Raw genomic sequence first — 21,491 nt, 5'->3', positions numbered from 1 at the left:
GGCTCACAAGGTTCACAGAAGGGAGAACGAGCAACGACCAACGACCATCGTGAGTCATGGCCCTGGTAATGTGTAAATTATTTGGTACAATTCGGGACAATTTACAACTTAAGGCACAATGACTTGGCTGGGACGTTAGTGTTAACAACCGGCTCGTAGGCAAACAAAGCCGGCAAAAATATATAAATTAACCTTTGTTTGGGCTGCTGTTCAGTTACCAAAGAGGCGGAGTAAATGGAAATTAAACGTAGACAAAGCGGCAAAACATACTCGTATGTAGCCCCCCTTTTTATGTGCGACACCAGTTAGGCAAACGAGGAAATTCAAGAACGAAATACCTAATCTGCCAGTTTGAGACAAAGGCAAAGCATTGGCTTTTGTTTAAAATTCCTCATTGGATTTTGCTCTCAGACAGTTGGGCAAATAACAATGCCCCAGCATATTATCATACAAATTTATTTTGTGAAAATTCATCAGTGATTCCATCATTTCATAATTTCGTGGCGCCGAGGACACTTTTGATGAGCTCACTGGTCGTAATTTCAGGCGAGTGTGTTTCGAAACAAATATTTGCCTGGTGTAGCATTACAGAATATAAAATAAATAAAGTAAACATATATGCGCTGGAAAACAGGGAACACAATGTAGTCTGGCTGCCGCTTTATTCAAATCACGCATACGCACCGTGATCACGGGGAAAAATGAAGTTTAATAAAGGCAAGAGCTATCTCTTGGTTGTAAACATGTAATGAAAGAATTTATTTTATTTTTAACTCTCTCTCTCTGTTTGAAAAAAGGTATAGGTCATAAAATATAGACATCAGTGTTGAGTGAAATGAATGTTATTTTCAGGAACTCATATTACGAATAATATTCTATTTTATTAAACTTAAAAATGTAACTAGTTTGGCTTCTAACATCAGTCTCACTCACCTTTCACCGAGTAAGTCTTGTAGTCCGCGTACTGCTCACCCTGGCCCACAGTCGCCGGGATCGTGGACAGGCAGGTGATCTCCATGCGACTGTTGCTGCCCACATGCTCCTCGGTGAGCTCGATGTTCAGCTGGCTGATGCTGAACATGCCCTTCTCCTGCTGGGCGGCGGTAACGGCGGCCGCTGCCGCCGCCACTCCGCTTCCACCGCCGGGATGCGATAGCGGTCGCTGGTAGCCGGCGGCCAGCTGGTTCATGGGTCCAGCGTTGGAGGGGATGCCCAGCTCCTTGTTCATGTTGGGAGCCTGGGGACCGAAGCCACCGCTGTTCAGGGTGCTGCGGATGATGCCCAGGGCGTTCTCGTTTATGTGGCGCCGATACTTGCGGTTGCTGTTCCTGCAACATAAAGTGAAAGTGTGGGTTTAATGTGCCTGTGCCTGGCAATTTGCACACAAATAAAATCGTAAATATTTGCATTTTATGATTGATGTGTGCAAACGTGAAAAGCAAAATAAGAGCCCGGGCAAGTGAGTGGAGCTTTCACATGCCGGGCACGCACATCTGATTCCCATACAATGCCTCTTGGATACAACCCATATAACCCATATAGCTGTCTTCATTTTCGCCAAGACCCCTGAGTAATTGATAGCCGTACAACAAACTTCACAAGTCTGAATGGCCCCCCGGATTGCAAAAGAGGCTCATTCGGTTTCCGAGAAAGAAAATACCATGTCAGAGATTATTGGGCATCTGAGTACGAGTATTTTTGCCTTTCTGCTGATTGGTTGGTAAGGCTTTCTAATGGTTCGCCTGCATTTCGGCCAGATTAGTTTGCATTATTCAGCCGTATCGCACATTGTGAGTCTAATTAGCTTTTACGACTTTGCTTCATATTTGATAAGAAGCCTGAACGGCATACAAATGAAGCCGGATCTGCGGATAAGCGGTTGTGTGGCTTTTGGGCTCCCAGATCCCTTCCCCTTCAATTACACTGGGTTTGTTCGTTTGTTCGTGCACGGTGACATGTTGCTTTATTACAAATTCAAAATGACAGCGAAATTACCTTTGGTATTGCCAAGATACAGACTTATACTCAAACACACACATGGAGATTCTTGAGAAAATAATGTCGAGGACATAAAGCTTAATGCTGTCTAACCAATTGTCAGCTGTGCTAGTTTATGGCCACCATTTACATATGTAGGAAATATCGAATTTCGTATGACAAAATCGCCTTTAAATTGGAGTGAAAAGCGTTCACTTTCGTCACATTTAAACAATTATACCATTTGCATATCTCTTGTCCTTGCTGCCGACTTTCCTGCTTATGCAAATTGCAAAGTAAATGCCATAGAATTTTAGCACAATTATATTTAAATAATATTCGGCTTAAAGTGCACTGGCTGCAAAACTCACAGTCTAAGTCTGAGAGCAAGGATGCGAATGCCACAGGCACTCGCCCTGATAAAGCAAGGTGTCAGCAAAAAGTTGCCTTTCCATGGAGTGTTTGCTCCTCTTTCAATCTTTTCCTATGTGTATGTATATATACTCGTAAGTATATATGTTCCAGAACATCCAGACTTCCTCTGTGCAACTGAAGCACTTGGCAGCTGGTAAGGAAAATGGGCAAAAGTGTCATGCAAATTGTGACGGCACAAGACGACATCTGTATACGCTTGAAATTCTCCACAATTGGAACTCAAATCCGAGAAGTAATTTTCATTATGGCTGTACAGTGAAATTTGATTTCATTTGCATCTATTAAAGTTGCCAGCACTTTGGGTCTAATGAAATGGTCAGAACAAAACATTCTGCACGTGTATACTAAATATTGGTTTCTTTGCCAAAATGTATAAATATTTTTTCCATTTTGGGTATGCTTGGCAAGCTGTAGCACGCACAAAGGTCAAACAATTGGTCTGGAGAAGTGTTCATGGAGAACTCAACCAATATCGAGTAGCAGTGTGGCAGAAACCGACAGCCAACAGCTTCGGTAGTAAGCCAGTTAAGCCAGCAGAGCAAACAAAAATGCGGGCCAAAACCCAGAACAAATGCACAACATCCTTCCATAAGCCTTCGACAGCTACAGCTCCAGGAACAGGACCAGCTCCAGCACCAGCTTCAATACTAGCTCCAGAGATGATGACAGCTGGTAGCTGCATCCAGGGCATCATCAACGAAGCTGTTGTTACTGCGAAGCTACTTGCACATCTACTTCCTCTGCTGCAGTTGTCTTAATAAAATTCCTTATGCAGCGCACTTTTCGCAGGAAACGCTGCCACCGGTAGTGCAAACAGGGCGAGGAGCTGGCATTTTCAGGGCAAAACAGCTAGGACAACAGCTTCAGCAGCCGTGGCAGGAAGCTCAAGTTCAAAACATAACAAACTTGCCGAGCAATTCAAATCAGACGGAAATGCGGGACCCGGTGTTCCGTTCTCGTCCCTCTGCTCCTTTTCGTCCTTAAATAAAGTGTGTGTGTGCGTTTGTGTGTGTGTATGTATAAAAGTTATGAAACTGCTGTCTGGCATGACACTTTAAATTCCGCTTTACCCTTGGCAAGAAACTGCGGAATATCTTAACTCGCAGCTGACATGCCAAAGGACCTTCTGGGTTTTTTGGCCCGGCCCAAGGCGATAATTTGAGAAATGCGCCTAATTAATTGATAAGTCATGTAGTTTCGTTCTGCTCCCTGCTGTGGAATATTTATGTGTCTCTGGGCCACAAAAACCGCAGTCTAATGCCATTTACAAACGCAGCCAAACGAACCGAAGGCTTCGATGCCGGCGCAACAGAACCTATTAGCAATTTATGATAGACACGGCAGTCCAGAAAAGTATCGGAAGTAGTGCTGCCGAGTTCGAAACTTGTCGATAAAATAATCTAAATGGTTCAAACTTTGTTGGTTGTGGTACCATACCATCTGTACTAACATTGAATAGTTCATGGAGCAAGCGGACAGCCTATAAGCGTTACAGTTATGAAAAGCAATCATTTTTCAAAATGTTCTTATTTATTAGAAAGTTTTTGATGGCAGACGATGATAGCAGTTGTAAAACATATAATCCCACAAATCACCACTTCAGCCAAATTTTGACGTGCTAAAGGACAGGGACTAGATACTCCGATCGATGTTACAATTCCTTTTCATTAACTTTATTTTGTTATTGTATGAAACTTTTAGCTTCCTTCTCGCCAAAACCCACCCACTGCATAACCGACAGCACTGAAGGGTCCGAAGCAACAAGATTTCCAATCGACACAAGAGCATTCGACCCACCATCAACCCACTTAGCAGGAACAAGCAAAGTAACTTAAGTGGGCGTAAGGGCTACGAGCAAAACCATGAATTTCTTATGCCGCCATGCACAAAAAGAGGTCTTGAGATCGGAAACCGGAACTTCGGTGAGCCGCAACTTGGCAACACAACAGGCAAACAACTACAACTACAACTACAACTACAACGGCAACTGGCAACTGGCAACTGGCAAAGAAACCAAACAGATTACCAGCCAAACTTTTGGCCAAAATCAAATCCTTGCACGGGAGTTAGAACCTCCTCCTCTTCGAACGCCAAAAATTACACAGCGCAGCGCATGCAAATTTTGTTGCCAAGTAATTGCCCAGGGGCAGCTAATTTGTATTAACTATTCATGGGTGTAAAGTGTTTCGTCATCGGCAGCGATGCCAAGTCGATGTCGACCTAAACAGTGTCTAACTTACGGCTCAAATGCGCGCGCGCACAAAAGAGCGCTGAAAAAAAGAAGTTTAAAACTGGGTTAGCCAGCGAAAGCACACTGACAGAAAAACTAGCATACGATAAATTAAATATTTTAAAATCCACAACTTTGATGCACATCATTAGTTGAAATAAATAGCTTTTATGCTTAATAATTTACGGCTTGCTTGCACTTTTGGCCAAATTGGTATGATTTTTAGCAGTGTAGGCCGACAGGAAACACCACTAGCACCGTTAGCTACCTTCGTACCACCACCAGCACAACTGACAACGGCAACTGTTACGCGTGTGAAATTATAACTGACAGCAGAGCTTCTTTTGTCGCCGCCGACTCGTCCTGGCATGCGGTTCATTGAATAATTTATGCACTATAAAGTGGCAGCAGGCCCATTCCATTCGGCCGGATCCGGGGATTCCTTTCTTTCAGCGCAAAAACAGGGCCAAATGCCAGAGAGAACGACGCGGAACGAGTTGTTTGGCATTGGAATGCAAATGCGAAAACTTCATTAAATGCCTCTGGTAGTATTTATATTAATTGCATGCGTGTCCTGATGCAAAACAAATATTACCACCTCCGCTGGCCAACTAATTAGAGGTTAAATCAAACGGAAAATTGTTCATTAGGAGAGCGACAGATAGATCGCTCATCATTTAAACCACTTAATTGGGAAAAACAATTTGATAAATTTAGTTTAAATCAAATTATTACGAAAGCAGTTGGTAGCCTGTGGCTGCCACACATGTTGCACGCGACTGCCGGCTACCAACCGCTGGTAATTGGCTTAATTGGGCATTTATCGTCAATCACGAAGTTGCATGTTCATGTTTGGCTTGAAAAATGCATATTTCCGTAATTAGCTTGATTGCATTTCGATGGAAAGCGCCACAGGGCCAACAGATATTGGGGCTAAGTTCATTAACGACGTAACAGTTTGACAGCCACTGATGGCAGTCCTAAAAGTATGCAACGAATGGCATTGAACTTAAGCTCAATTGGGCAATCAATGAATGAATCAAGCATATCGAATTCCACAATGAATGCTATCGTAAATGCCCAATAATATGTAAATGAAAAGCACAGCAAAACACAATAAAATAAAACCCTAAACCACAGAAAGATGCCACAAGCGATATGAGGTTAATTTGCATAAATAGGTTTTTTTTGTGTATGCCTCCCTTTTGTTTTTTTGTTGCTGGCCAGAGTATTTACGAAATCGAAATTATAAACCATAAACTAGATACGGTGGACAGTCGGCAGAGAGTCGCTGCTCGATTAGCGATTGATTTGTGATCCATGTAGCCAGTGTCCACTGCCACGGTCGACCAATTTGCAATTGCCGGAAAGATGTGTATATTGACTGAATTAATTAATATTGAATTTGACCAATCATTCGCAGAATTTTGCGGACACAGTAATTGATTTATTTTGCTTTCTTCCTTTTTTTTCGCCAGCTATTTGGCTTTACTGCAATTAATTAAATACGACCAGCTATGCAAATCGCCTGGCATTGCTCCACTTAAGTGGCCATAATTTCTGATTTGGCCTACCAACATCCAGCATTCAACATCCAGTTTCGTCGTGGTTTGTTTTTGCATTTCATTGCCAACGAAATTGGCAAACCGTTTCGGTTTCGAATTTATGCAAACAAATGCTGGCGGATACAGTTTTGAGCGCTTTGCGTCACCTGCAACGGGTATTGGTATTTGTGGTGGATTAGCATCAATGGCATGGGCTACACCCGCTGTCTCATCGCGGAAATCTGCATCTACTCGTAATATGGGACCTGATTGGGGCCGGGCTATAAAAACGCCCCTCGGCCAGATGGGCTGCAGCATTAACAGTTTACACCTCCCGGCGTGCCCAACACGTTAACAGATTCGATCGAATATTGGTTTGGAGTGGAGCTATCAATATGCGTGGATTTATTGTAAGTTTAAATGGCATAATTAGTTTGAAATAGTTTGACTAACTTGAGCTTAACTTTGTTAGATTTTGGCTGTCTTAGCTGTGGCTCACGCTGATGTGGGTGGCTACAACTATGGAGCAGGTATTGGATCAGGATCCATCTCTGGAGGCTCTCTGTCTGGAGGTTCCATCTCTGGAGGCTCTCTGTCTGGAGGTTCCATCTCTGGAGGCTCTCTGTCTGGAGGTTCCATCTCCGGAGGCTCGATCTCGGGTGGCTCCATTTCAGGTGGTTCCCTCTCTAGCGGTTCCCTGTCTGGGGGATCTTATTCCACCAGCTACGCTCCCGTGAACACCGAGTTCAACAAGGAGTTCTACACCTACTCCGCACCCGAGGCCGATTTCGAGGACAACAGGAGTGTCAGTGATCTGGCCACTTCGCTGAAGAAGAACCTCCGTGTGGTTTTCATCCGAGCCCCCGAGAACAAGGGCCTGGAGAACGCCGCCGTGGCCCTGGCCAAGCAGGCTGCCGAGCAGCAGACCGCCATCTATGTGCTGACCAAGCAGGGTGATCTCTCCAGCCTGGCCAACCAGCTGCAGAACCTGAACCATGTGACCGCCAGCAAGCCGGAGGTGCATTTCGTCAAGTATCGCACCCAGGAGGACGCCATCAATGCCCAGCGCACCATTCAGCAGGAGTACGAGCGTCTGGGTGGTTCCTCCACCTCCCACAACGGGGGCGTGGCACCCGTCCTGGACTTTGCCACCAAAGTGCAGCAGCAGCAACAGCAGCAGCTGCAGCAGGTGCAGCTGATTGATGAGCGTCGGGCTTCCAGCGGAAGTGTAAGCGCTGAACTGGAGGTTCCTTCGGCAGGATATATTCCACCACCAGCCGCAGCGCCCAGTTCCACGTACCTGCCTGTGAACAAGGTCAAGTAGGAAGTCCGCCAGTCCACCTTCTTAGTTACGAATTAGCGAACACATTCTCCATTAAGTGCTACCGTATAATATATAAACTTAACTTAATGTATGCCCGATATACGAGTATGGTTGCTGTCGAGATTAATGTAGGAAGTCATTTCAGCGTCTTGTAGCCACTATCGGTCAGAGCCTGGGCTGCAATTAAAACTAAAAGCGCATTGGCATTGGACGGTTTGGGTTTAAAAGGGGGCCGTAAATTTAAGTGCATGCCCTCTGACCCCGGATTCGTTGCCGGCGGTTTATGGCACGTCACCGACGACCACCGTTGACCCGCCCAAAAGGACTACCAACATACACGCGATCAGGGCCAACTGGTTTGAGCTAATTACCGCCGCACAGAGCCAATTTCTGGCGCTTCATGACCACAACCAGTCGCGACATTTAATGGGCGCCCTTTTGAGGGTCAAGTCGGTGGCAATTTGGTCCTGCCACTGTTGCTGCCGCCAAAGAAACCCACACTGAGAATTAAATGAAAATTACTAGCTGCATTTAGGAGCGCGCGCTCCTTTGTTGACCGTCATGAAATTTCAGCAAGCAAGCGAAAGGAAACCACAAAACTTCTAAACCAGAAAGTGCTTTGTTTTCCGTTTCCACCCAGTCCTTCGCGGCCACCGAAGTCCCGTCAACGACATACCTCGAAATAATTTAAAAATGCAGTTTTAATGGCAATTCCATTTGCAGTCAAGTGACCCCAAGTGATTTCCCCAATGGAAAACCCCGACAAAAAAAACGGTCATGAAGCTTCTATTAAAGAGGTGTTTCCCGTGGCCGATTTAAGCTGCCGCTTATTGGCATTTTGGATTGCCATTCGGATGTATCGTGTGTGCTGTGTTTTCGGTCGCTTCTGGTTTGTGGCACAAAGGAAGTTGGCAAAGGGCAAGCAAGCTGCCGGAATAAAAGCCAGGTTGAAGCTAGACGCAGACAAGGACCTTCAGACCTGCCCAACATTTAGTTCTCGGCTGGCGTGGGCCTGCCACAAAAGGCCTTACGTGTTGCACAAACATAAATTGTGCAACAACGTGTAAACTACTTTTTGACTGCATAAAGCCCACGATTCCCATTCCTGTTGCCATGTCCTTGCTGGCCCATTCTGAACCATCTTTTCCATGAACACTGCACTACTTACCCTTGAGTGGGGTAATATCTGTTTAAAAGGTAGGCAAAGTAATATCCTGTAGAATTTTAAGATTAATTGAGTGAAAGTTATTTTCACACTAGATTTATTAATAAGCAGAAATTTTATAAATAAGATTTTTTTAAGATAGTATATTCTACAGGGAAATATGTATTGTTTTAGAATTTTTCTGTTTGCGAATAAGAGTGCATTGTGTTCGTTGTGCTGGAGGATTCCCGGCTTTGTTGCCCATTTCCCCCGACAAGTGTTCATTCAGAGCTACGTGTTATGGCCCTTTCAGCCGTGCAACGTCTGCTCGTTGCCTGCCATTCAGTTTTGTTCTTTTCATGTTGCAATCTTAAAGGTCTTCAAGCCGTGCTCCACAGAAAATAGAAGGCAACAAAGCCGTGAAAGGCAAACAATGCATGATATACTCCTACACTTCTACGGCAATATGAAAGCCTTTTGATGTTCCGGCTTTCGAGTGCCACTTTTCTATCCGTCTGTCTGTCCGTCTGTCTGTCTGTCTGATTGTCGGCAAAATGGTCGGTAATCACGTTAAGCGGTTAATTACTTTGCATGGCTGATGTCACAGTCTACGGGCACGCATTCAAGTGACCCCAACCCAATGTTTTATGAGACGCATATATCGTGCAAGGTCACTGGGCTCAGAGGGCAGTGGGCGGTGGGCAATAGGCAGTGGGCGGTGACATTAGCATTGCATTTGCATAAAATAACATGAATATTTTCGCCACACCCACACATGCCGCCCATGATGCACAAACTTAATAAACAGCGCAGTTTATATTCCACGCCTGGCCAGCCAAGCAACCCACACAAACTCAAACTCAAAAACAAACACAAACATGAACGTGAACGTGAACGTAGCGAACGCAAGGAATTTATGCACATTGGCATGCACATAAACGCTGCCTGTTACTGGTTATTGTTGCACCGCTCGGCCTTGTCCTGCCTTTGTTTTCGCTGCTGTTGCATGTGCACTTTTCCGCCTTCCCCCCCAAACCCCCCCTCACCACTCACCAAACCGTATCCAACCCGTGTTGCAAATTTCCACTTTCCACTAGTTTACGCCAGGCGGCTGCATAAATATGCAACGCTTATCACATGGTTTTATGGCAAAAGGGCTTCACAGTTTTCGTTACGGCCGGAGGAGAGGGTGCTGAAATCACGCCACCGTAAGCCCATAACTGAAGCCATCTACAGGTGTCTGCAGGTGGTCTTTTAGGGATAGTTAAACCCGGTTGTGCAGGTGAAAAAATATCGTTTACAATTTGATGTAAATTACGAGTTTATCGTCCTGTTATAGAGCAAAATCAGTATTCAAAAATGCCTACTAAACATCATGCAACTTCATACTATAAAATGCATTCTGATATGAATAACTGCAAAATTATCTGCTACCTAGCATTTAGAATTGGCTGGTGATTATATAAATCCTTGCTACGTTGTTTGTAGCAGTACTTCTATATATTCCCGCCGTTAAAGGAATCCAATCTCTTCTTTGCCTGCCACTAGCTCAGCGTATGTTAAGCGTTGGAGCCTCGTGAGCTTTGAATACAAATTATTTCATATTGCCATTGGGCTCTCAGCGAAATTAGTTCCGCGCCAGACCCTTCATCACAGCCTTGCACCCTCTTTCCAGGACTACCTGCCACATCTACTTACAGCAGCAGTAGCAGTAGCAGCAGCACTCTGAGTTGTGGGAAATTATTTATAAAATAGTTTTCCGCACTGCTCGTGCATTCGGTTTGGTTTCTTTCCCGCGGCAAATGCAATTAGCATTCGCTGATTACCCGGCGAGGAAATGGCACGAGTGTAAATTATGGTTTTTACTTTATGGCAAATTAACCAAGTGGGTTTATTTCGCACACACATGCGCGTCGCTAACTTTTAACGGCCATAAACTCTGGATTCTACGGAGGCTGAGTTCGAAACTTTTTGGCTTATGCTAATGCGCATAGCCAAGCGGCAAGTAACCGTCTTTAAATGGCAAATTCATTTGCCAATTACCAAGGGCCGTGACATTTTAGCTGGTCTACTCGGCTTTTTTCGTTTTTATCCCGTCCATAATCTGTCAACCCACTCGGTCAATGGAATCGGTAGGGTTGGGTTGAGCGCTCAGGTGCAAAGGTTGCTGATACAATAGCTGCCAGGCTGCCTTGCCATGAATATGGCTCTTGAGTGCTCTGCATTCAACTTGTTCGCAGGACCATTTCTATTTCAAGTGGCTTTAACCCCAGCCCCAGACCTTCGACCCCTAACCTCCGACCAACCGCCAATCTATGACCCCCCAAGACGTGGCACGTGGCGTATGTGCAATGCCAACATCAAAGAACAGCTACTTCGTGGAAGCACCAAGCGAGTCGTGGCTTTCATTAAGCTGACACCTCGCCAACGCCCACCCCAATCCGCTTTTGGCCAGTTCTACTGCTCCTACTGCTCCTGCCACAACCCAACCAGGAACCCAGGATCATATACAGTATACTGCCACGTCCTTACACTCCAGCACTCCTCCAAAAGTTAGGGGGCCAAAAGTTGTTATATTGGAAAAGTTTCTTCGCTTGATTTTTAATATCACAGGTGAACGTAAATAATTTATTGCATTCATTTACGTTTCACATCCAATCGCGCCACGTAAAGATTTCGAAAAGCCAGCCAAGTGTTCCAAGGCGTTCCAACCACAAGGAGCACCACACAAAATTTATTTATGCGTTATACTCGTACATACAACAAAAGGCACAAGAAGCCGGGTCGCCGGGCAGAGGCAACAAACTGTAACAATGTGCCAACAGCCGTTGGCTTTAGCAGGGGCAAAATCCTTTTAGACCATAGATAAGGAAACTTTAATAAACACGCCACACACGCAACCTGGGAAATTGATAAGAATATGAAAAGTTTACCGTGCGAAAACTTTCCATGCCCCGTTATATACCCTTTGGTTAGCAGGCATCTAAGCTGGTTTCTGAAAGTTGCAGCTTTTTAATTTCTATAGCCCATAAATACAGTTCAGGGTCCATTCAGGCAACGAAACGGTCGAGATCGACGTGATTAATGTCCTTGCACTCACCTGTGCTTCTTCATCTCCATCTGCTGCTTCTTCAGCTCCATGTTCTTCTTGTTGGTGTCGTAGTTGCGCTGATGCACCTCGTGGAACTCGCCCACGTCATGGTAGTTGGCCAGTGACCCAAACGGATTGTTATAGAGGCTGCCATGGTGACCATGCCCCTCATGGTGGTGCGACAAAAAGTGCGGGAACTCATCTGCAATGCCGGGGAATAGATTGGCAAAAGGAGCACTGGTCAGCAATCAAACTAATTAACGTAAACGCTGCAGAGCCCCGTTTGGCGCACAAACGACACAGAAATGCCGCATTAGCCAGTGGTGATTCACAGCTTATTGTCTTGCCACTTGCAGATACACGGAGAGAATAGACTCAAGAAATGGGCCTGATTACGTTATCTAACTGTTTGTAATATTTACTTTTAATACGAGTGTTTGACACTCTTTGCAATTGATGCCAAGCTAATGCTTGATCTAATGCTATTTGTTTATTACTCTGTTGTCTGGAATCTAGACCCTTTTCTCGCAGTCTCCATTCTACGTGGACAATGGCTACTCACCCGCTCGTGCCCCGGCTGGCCATCGTAGGCTTTTGTCGTAGCGGTCCATGAATTGGCCAACGGGGATGTGATACTGCTGTTGGTACTGGTTGAAGTACTGCTGCTGGAAATACTGCTGCTGCAGCTGCTGCTGACTCAGCTGCGTCTGTTGCTGCTGCTGCGTGCGACGCTGATGCTGATGCTTCCCATTGAATGAGAACACGTGGTGGGTGCGCACGTACCTGTCCTCCACCTGTCGATACACAAAGGAGCCCGACAAGGGCGATGAGTCAGTGGGTGAATTGCTTGGATGGACAGCACATGACGCGACCAGCACAACAATGGCAATTACAATGGGCTGCGCACACAGAAGTCACTTGAATGTCAAATCCCATTGCCCATTCCAGTGCCACATCTGGACACGAGCGTCCGGCTTAAATTAAATATGGATCAGACCCCAAAGGGCCAGTCCCACATCTGCTCAGCTGCCCAGCTACCCAGCTGCTCATCTGCTTGCCACACAGTGCTGCAGTTGTTGCCATTTCCATAGCCAGCGGCGCGCGTTTATGAATAAATTTCATTTTAGAGTTGCCCGCCCGGGCAGTTATAATGAATTTATATAAATTTCATTTCCTCTCGCTGACCACCGACCGCCGACAGCAGCTGGCCAACGGGCATGTGCAATTAAAACGAAAGCTGACCAGGAAAGCTGGCTCATGTAGGCCATAATTATAAAATGGCTTAAACTGATGTTAATCTTAATGCACTGCATGGCACATTCATGCCACATTCATGCCACATCCCCTGGCAGTCGTTTTCCACTGATTAACCCACCGCCCGGCGGCAATTTTCGCACATAGATGCCCCGCCGTAAATAATCCATTGCAATTGGACTCCGATTACGCCAAGCAGACAAACAAACAATTGAATTGCGCAATCGACAATCGCACCGTCTGTTTCAAATATCACGCATACGCACCTTTTTCCCATTGATTAGCCACGTGATGTGCGGCGCAGGGCGACCGCGGGTGGTGTTGCACAGTGCGAAAAGTTTCTCGCCCACCGCGAAGGGCGTACGCTTGCGAAACTTAATGGTGGGCGGACCCGTCTGGGGCACTGCAAGTACAAGAATGGGGAATATGGTATACCATAATTATTGGAGCTGTTCACGCTTCGTGGTGGGGGGATAAATTGTTACGCACAGAACACGCTCATCAGCTCATCGGCGCTGGCCTTGGTGAAAATGGGGGTGTCCGTGGAGACCTCGCAGTAGAACTGGCCGGATAGATCGAACTGGACATTCTTCAGTGTCACCTGCTGCTCGTTGGAATTGTCCCACTGTTAATTGAAGGGCGGAGTGAGAAAGGACAAATGGACAAATTAGAAAAATGCAGGGACACCAAAATCTCATTAGCAAATCAATTGATTAGAAAGACAACTTGCATGTACGACAAGTGCCTACCAATTAGCTGCAATTTACTGACTTATTTTCCCATGTCAAATCCACAAATGATTACCAAGTCACAGCGGAGTGACAGCGGTAATGATGATTGAATAAAATGAATAAATAGTTGGCCATGGTACTCGCATCATTGGGTACTTACGTCGATTTCGGCTCCCTCGATGGTTGAGTTACGAAACGGCGGATTTCGCCCGTTTATAAATTCAAAGAACTTGCCCTTGTCAACCTTCAGCCATGTCACCTGCAAAACAAAGAACATTTACCAATATTTAAAGAAAACATGCCATGATTGCCCAGCCGCCCCACCGCCGCCCCAACCTCCCAATCAGATTCGGTTTCCGATTCACTCGATTCATTCGGCGATTGCTGCTTCTGACAGTGATTGAATGCGTCGGCTCTGATGGCTGTCCTCGGCCCAAGGATCACTTAATGCTGCAGCGGGACATTAATATATGGCTTAAATGGTGTTGCGCAATTTCGAACGTTGCGTAATCTGACCAAAAAATAATTCCCTTAATTCCCTGCCAGCTGCAGAGCATTTTAACTTGGTTAACTTGGCAACAAGTTGCGCTAACTGAATAATTTCGACGGCGAGCTGTTGTTAGCGCGTTAAACTGTAAACTGTAAATAATAAAACGTTTTTATCGGAATGGCAATGGCACTGGCACTGGCATTCCACAGAATAAGTGGGGCGGGGTGTTGGCGCTTTTCTCCCCATGCAATTAAAAACAAAATCTACAAGCGAAACTTGCACTGGGACACAAAAAGTTGTTTCCTGTTTGTAATTTTTTTTTTTTTTTTTTGTGGGGCGTGGGACGTGGAGCTTACGACAACGACAAATATGAATAATGAAAATGGAAATTAATTTTCATGCGCAAGTTTTCCACATCCAACTTAAAACTAGCCGAGCTGACAACGCTTTTCTGGCCGGATATGCGGCTCTTGTCGACCATTTTTAATTACGCCCAGCATTTATTTATTATGCATATTTTTTAACGCCCGCATTTATGTGCTTACTTTAATCACATTTCAGCGGGGTATTTCGGCGGCGGATTAAAGTTGAAAAGTAATTTATTTTTCTTGTGGTCCCTGAAAACTGGTGATGTCCAATGGCTCCTGAAATACGCTGCATTTGCATACAAAGTAAATATAAATTTGCTGTTTGTCTACAACATCTGAAAATCATTTTGAAATCGTGGTGCTTTCTACGAGTAAAGTGTACTTTAGTTAATTATTGTTTAGTCAGCAGACTATTGGGAATATTGTGTAAATATAAAATTGCTATATTTAAAATACGTTTTCCTCAAACTAGTGGTCACTGCACCCTGGTAATCCGGACCAGATCAGGTGACTCCACGTGTGTCCTGCTCCAGACGTCTGCTGATGGCCCGATTGACACGCGTGGCAGGAATTGCATTGATTGCACGCAACTTAATAATATTAATGTGCTTATTGAATGTGTCCGCGGCAGGCGAGGCGTATGCGTAATTTGTGCCGCAAATGTTGCCATTACTCAAGCCAGCGTCGTCGTGTGTGTATGTCTGTGTGTGTTTAGCGCTGTGCGGGTCAATCAATAGTAGTAGCCAGTAGCCAGCCGCACAACCACTCAGCCACACGGGGTCATAATGAGAGGGCAAACAAACAGCAACGGGGCAGCAAACATACTGGAAACTCGGTATACCGAATGAGCGGCCATTAGCGCACTCTAGGACCGCCAGACACGCATCGAGTTTTATCAACCACTTGTGGTCGTTTCAAACATTTTCCCTCGACCTGACATGCAACTTCGTATCGCCGCAATATCGCCAATGGATCTCGGGCTAATGAAAAACAAAGGGCAGCCCGAGATATTTACCTTTTCCGCTGATGTTTGTTCGCTTAGTCAGAGCGCCATGTGTTTACTTTGGCGTGCCTGCCTGCGCGCTCGACTTCATTTCTTTTGACTTTCGGCCTTTTGTTTATGTTTGGGCTTATTAGGACACGCGTATGGAATGAATTTCCCCATCCATTCAGTTGACACATATAATACACAAAAGTCTGAAAAGTGGTAAATCAAAAGCTCATTAATGAGCGCTGGGACGCCCGATTTTCGGGCCCAATTTGCCAGGCATCGGACTCACTTCGTAATTAGTTTATTTAATTTGAATGTATACAAAAACCGGTAGGTATAATTTCTTTTTGGGCAAAAAATATTATGTTCTACATGTGTAAAGGATCCCCTTACAGTTAGCATTTGCGTTTTAATTGCCTTTTTAGTGCCACTTCCACACAATTTGCCACGCTTCGTGCAACAATTCGAATGGCGGCTAGCCGAGCGCACTCGCTTATATAGTTAATTATACTAATTAGCTATTGCCCTGGTCCGCCCACAACTCGACCGACTGGCCAAATAAATAAATGTCTACATTTGAGTGGTATGTTTGGCTGTTTGGCGGGTATTTGGCTATTTGGTCGGTCAGCTAATTGTGCATGTTTCCCGCCCCGGAGCACACTTCAAATTTGCGCGGCCCAGCGGCGCATTAAATTTGTTAGTTGACACTTTTGGCGAACGCCGAACTAAACCGAGCCGAACCGGCAATGGAATATATCCTCGAATTTCCATGCAAATGAGACAACACAATGGCGGCTTAAAGTTGCCCGGGTCACGATCCGGAAACACGACATGGAATTCCGTGTACTCCATGTTATTCAAGTGGGGTTTCGTCGTGGCCCAACAATGGCTTCCACTCGCCTATAAGTACGTGCCCCCTTACTGTCGACATCAACATGGTTGTGTTCTAAATCCATCTTGGTTCCAGGACAAAAGTAATCAATATGCAGCTAATGTTGGCCAGTGTTGGCTCTTCCCATCGTGAGCCATAAAATTTGTACGCTTTTTTATGGTACTTAGAGCGAGCAAAACGTCAGGTTGAGCGACCTTCAGTCGGCATCGGTATGAAAAGTGCCACCAAAGTGGCCACAGCAAAAGTTCACAACTAAATTGAAAGTGTACAGCAGAAAATTGCTTCACTCGGTCAAGTTTACGCCGCGCCAAGGCAGTTGGCCATAAACCCAATGGGCCAAAGGCTTGGCAATGATTTTGGCGTACGCAAGTGCGTGTCTGTTGATATTTCGTGATGGAATTAAGTAAACTGAAGTGAAATTAATTGCCGCCAGTCTCAGTCTGCGTCGATATTGAGAAGCGGAAGCGGTAAAAGGTTTACGGCCGCGGCACTACGGATTCGATGGAGCGGAATGGCACTTTGAGTGCAACTTTTTTTCGTGTGGGCCGAATGGATGGGGTGCGCGATGCGGGATTCCTTTGACTGCCACAAAGTTGCGGCACGAAACTTCTGCTCCTGCCCGAAGGATATGGCTCGTCGTCGTCGTGGTGGCTGTGTTTGTCACAGTGCCGGAAACTTTTCGCCCACAAAATAGCACAAGGCGAACAAAGTTTCTTTGGCGCCCGGCCGCCATGGACGGCAATTTTTATTTTTCAATTTAAACTTTTTAATGCACTTTCCATAATTTATATGCGTATGCATGACATGGAACTTAATCCAATCCGCAGTCACTTACCTTGAACAGTATTTCCGGCCGGACATTGTGCGTGCACTTGAAGGTGGCACTCGATCCGCGTTCCACATACCGCGGCACCACCAGATTCACCAGCACATCCGATTGTCCATCTGAAACGGCAGAGATGGTACAAACATGTGAGTATACGAGTATACATACATACGTGTAAGTGCTTGCAACAAAGGACCCATTACAATGGAAAGTTCGGCCAATTGTGGCTTAATTGAAAAACTATTATAGGGCTTGGTCAAATGAAAAGTAATCGGTAAAAACTCAGCACTGGCGCCAGATATGCTGGCCCATTTAAAACGGTCTTTTCTACGGAATTTCGAAATTGCGGTCGGTCCTCGAACGAAAGATACTCCAGTGAACTGGCAGATTACGGGTCCTCGTCCTTCGACCTGGCTCAATAAATCTTAATTTGTTTGCCAAAGTGCACATGAGAAATTTTTGCGCCTGCATGCCGGCGTCCGGAGTGAGTGCGTCCGTCCTGCAGCTGGGGTGTCAAATATTTGCAGCCCCTTCTGGTGTCACCCAACCTCCATTTTTCACACGAAGGAAATGGATGGTGGGGTGAATGAGGGGATTTTGGTGTATTTGGGTGGCGTTTAAACGACATTTTCCCAGCCAGCACGTACGACCAAGGTGCCAAGGCACTGAATTGAGCTTTACAAAAAATTTAAAATTTTATATATACGAGTATATATATATGTATTTTCCAGAGTTTACACACATGACTGACCACCACTGCGTATACGTAATGTCAGCGTCTGTTCTGCCCGGCAGTTGATGACATTTAGTATGTGTTCTGGGCAAATAACAAGCACGTTAAATGAAGTCACTTTTTCGGTGATTTCTTGGGTACATAATTGATGATGGGAAAAAAACCTAGCATGTGTCATAAATGAGGCAGACAATCTCGAAAATGCTATTGAAAATTAGCCAATTTTTTTGTTGGCACCAATTTTTTCCAATTGGCTTTTGGTTATAACTTGTTCAAAAATCAATATTTTTGAATGTGCCAGCGCTGCCGCCATTCGCAATCATAATTAAGATACAAAGTGGCCCAGGGCAAACACATTGCCCCCATTTGGAGGCCGTATCCTGTGGCGCCAATTCTGTTTCCATTTTCATTTATTCACACCACGCGTCCATCGTCAGTCACGCAAAATGTCAACGACTGAGTAAGTAAAAAACGTGTCTGACAGCGCGAAAAATATGGAAATAATCGGATAACGCAAAACGAGAGGAGAACAAAACCCAATGAAATGAAGCGTGTCAAGTGAATATGTATGTATGTATATATGTAGCGAATGAATGGATCGGCGAAACAGGAGGCCCGAAACAGTTTGCAACTTGTTGCAGGACATGGCATAAACATGGCCAACCTTCAGCAGCCTGGTATCGTAGCCCCCAGCATGACGTACGTGTTCGTGCCGCACGCTAACGAGCCGAAATTTGCGAAAATTCAATCATGACCCAGTCGGTTGGCCAAAACCAAGACCAGGAGCAGGACCATCGCTCGAAATTCTGGCCCAAAAACCGAAAGCCAAACCGCAGCCGCAACAGGAGAAGATGCTGCCAATGTCTACGGCCAGAGGTCCAATGAGAGCCACTGTCAGTCATCAGACACCGATGGCTTTCCCGAAGCTGCTGGCTTCACAATCAAGTTGGCTCTTTTTTTGACAGTTATGTGGCAATACTTCTCGTCATTTTTCAGTCCTGGCAGTTGGCCCATATCTGCAAGAATAACGAATAACGAATTTGAACTGCACGACCGCTGACAAGATGCTCAGCAACCGCAATTATGCTTCGTTGGCTGTCTGGCAGAAAAAAATTCATTACTAACTTTGGCGCAAAAAAAAATGGGGAAAACACGAAAGGGGCGCTACAGATCCTTTGGGTTGTGCAACAAGCTGCGAGACGAGTTGGCAGCAGGCTTAACATTTCCACCACTCACTGGATGGATGGTTGGTTGGCAAAAAAAAGAAAAACGAGGGAACAGCGTTTCTTTGTTCGCGTTGTGCTTTTTTACAAGCGGAAATTGATGATTTTCCACGAGCTGAGCGACAATAAAGCGTGCATCATGTCAGAAAAACGCAAATAATCAATCAATCAGCATTAATCAACGCCCTATGCGGCAAGACAAGCCAAAGTGGGCAGCTGTTGCAGGCGGGGGCGTGGCTTTTGCAGATGCCTTCAATTTGACTTTAACAACTGGATTAGGCTGCGCAGGAAATTGATATTTATCGCCCACAAACTCAATTCGGCAGTAGATAATATTCAAGTGCTGTAAACAGAGATTCATGGTTTGCCACTTTATTGATTTCCATTTCCATATTCACTTCGATATTTCATAGTGTTCGCACGCCTTCGCTTCATTGGAAAAACTTGTACACAGGTGTTCAAAAATACACACACGACTAGCCACAAACCGATGGCATAATAAATGTTTACCTCCATCCCCAAAACATTTAGCTTGAGTTGCCGACCACAAGACCACTGACCATTGAGTTTGAGAAGTATGCACTCCATTCGATTCAGATAGTGTGGCCAAGGCCATGATTAATGGGCCAACTATTAAAGTCAATAATTGTTTGCCATTGGATAATTTAAGAGCTTCAACCGGACAGATGATTGATTGACCATGCTTCGTACGGACATGCCGCAATAATTAAAGAATTCCCTTTGTCGACGGTCAACTTTTTCCGCTAATTAAAATAAAGTTCAACAATAAAACGGGAAAACAATGACCATTAATATCGGGCACGTTTTTCCTTTGCTTGCCATATCAATATTTGATCTGAGGCCATTAAGCAGAGTATGTGCCCAGAAATGTAAAAAAAAAGTATTTATAAACTGCTGGGTTGTAAATTCATTTTACAGAGTGCTTCATCTTGCTGCTTTTGATGAGATAAAATAGCCAAATAAAAGATTAAATTCATAGAAATTATGAAATAAATGAAAAATCCGAATAATTTACAAACATTTTCTTCCTACAAAGAATATGCGTTCATTCCGAGTGTAGTGTAGTGTCTTACTCCGAAAACATCCAGTAATATCGACTAGGGGTCAGCTGTCTTGGCCCGTCTAACTGTCTGTTGGCCACCAGAAGGCTCCCCGGTGTCCTTATGGCTGGGAGTCATTATGGCTGAGTGGCAGACAATACTCGGGGCATTCACATTCCATGGAGTTCATTAGACACGGGCAGCTGCCAAAGCGGCATCGGCATCGGCATCCTGCCCTACCAACTCACACTTTTCCAAACTGATTTCCTGTCCTCATTACGGCCGTTTGTCTGCTCCGGTCTGATGAGGATTTGAAGATTGAAGGCATGACTGTCAATAATTTTCAATGCTCCACGACCTATCCGACCTATCGCAGTGGACTTGACATTCTCTAATTGATTGGTGGCCACGTGGCTAACCAATTTAAATGCATGCTTGATTGGTAACACAAACGTAGCCAGCCAGCGAACGGAACGAGTCGTGACTGGCAGTAAACGTCCACAATGTTTTTAAAGTTGACCGCACAAAGCAAACATTTTCCTAGCCAAAACTCAAACACACACATTCGCACATACACCATGGCAACGAAACCATGGAACACTATCAGCAACATAAGCCAAACAATAAAACGGCAAACACCCGGCATTTACCCACTCTAGGACTTGGACTAGGACTGTGACTAGGACGAGGACTACGAAAAGGATAAGGCCATAAGTCGTTATGCTACCGAGGCGTTCGTTCAGAAACTGTAAGCACTGGCTTTATTCGGCCTGTGCCTTTGTGTGGGCATGGGTGTCCTGGTGTCCTTCGTTTCTACGTCCTTTCATTCGGGAGCGAGAAACAAAAGGCCGAAATAAAAGGCAGACAAGGTCCGCCGGCATGTTCGAGGCATAAAGTAATTTTATAGAACAAATCACAGGCATTAGCGGATATAAATCCAGTTTATCCCTGCCAGTGTATGCGCGCGTGAAATTCAAATAACTCGGGGGGCACGCAACATTGGTGGGAGCAAGAAAAATGCTCGATTGTGGCCTTTTCTGGGGTCCTTGAGCTGTTTCTGGGCTTGTAATTCCATATCCCATCCGACCAGCAGCCAGCTAGCTACATGCATGTGGGAACTTATCCACCGTGGAAAGAAGAGACTTTTGAAATGGCCCAACTCTCCTGGGAGACAAAT

The 21,491-nt window shown here is 45.2% G+C and overlaps 2 protein-coding genes across 2 annotated transcripts in view; one reads left to right on the top strand and one right to left on the bottom strand.

Annotated features, from left to right (window-relative positions):
* The window catches only part of LOC6538366, a 37,795-nt gene that overhangs the window by 5,083 nt on the left and 11,221 nt on the right, over positions 1 to 21,491 (bottom strand). The window contains exons 2-8 of the mRNA XM_002098854.3: positions 17,307 to 17,416; positions 13,891 to 13,989; positions 13,489 to 13,624; positions 13,266 to 13,402; positions 12,308 to 12,539; positions 11,755 to 11,947; positions 934 to 1,328 (exon numbers count right to left, since the gene is read on the bottom strand). Of these exons, the coding sequence (XP_002098890.2) occupies positions 934 to 1,328; positions 11,755 to 11,947; positions 12,308 to 12,539; positions 13,266 to 13,402; positions 13,489 to 13,624; positions 13,891 to 13,989; positions 17,307 to 17,416 (1,302 nt within the window). The remainder of the gene's footprint in view (positions 1 to 933; positions 1,329 to 11,754; positions 11,948 to 12,307; positions 12,540 to 13,265; positions 13,403 to 13,488; positions 13,625 to 13,890; positions 13,990 to 17,306; positions 17,417 to 21,491) is intronic.
* LOC6538367 (keratin, type II cytoskeletal 1) lies at positions 6,317 to 7,597 on the top strand. Its single transcript, XM_002098855.4, has 2 exons — positions 6,317 to 6,596; positions 6,659 to 7,597. The coding sequence occupies exons 1-2, from the start codon at positions 6,582 to 6,584 to the stop codon at positions 7,508 to 7,510; spliced, it is 867 nt and encodes a 288-aa protein (XP_002098891.1). The 5' UTR covers positions 6,317 to 6,581; the 3' UTR covers positions 7,511 to 7,597.

Source organism: Drosophila yakuba, chromosome 3R (genome assembly GCF_016746365.2).
Source record: "Drosophila yakuba strain Tai18E2 chromosome 3R, Prin_Dyak_Tai18E2_2.1, whole genome shotgun sequence".
NCBI lineage: Eukaryota > Metazoa > Arthropoda > Insecta > Diptera > Drosophilidae > Drosophila > Drosophila yakuba.
The sequence above is the reverse complement of the archived record's forward strand: the minus strand, read 5'-3'. Positions and strand labels throughout refer to the sequence as shown.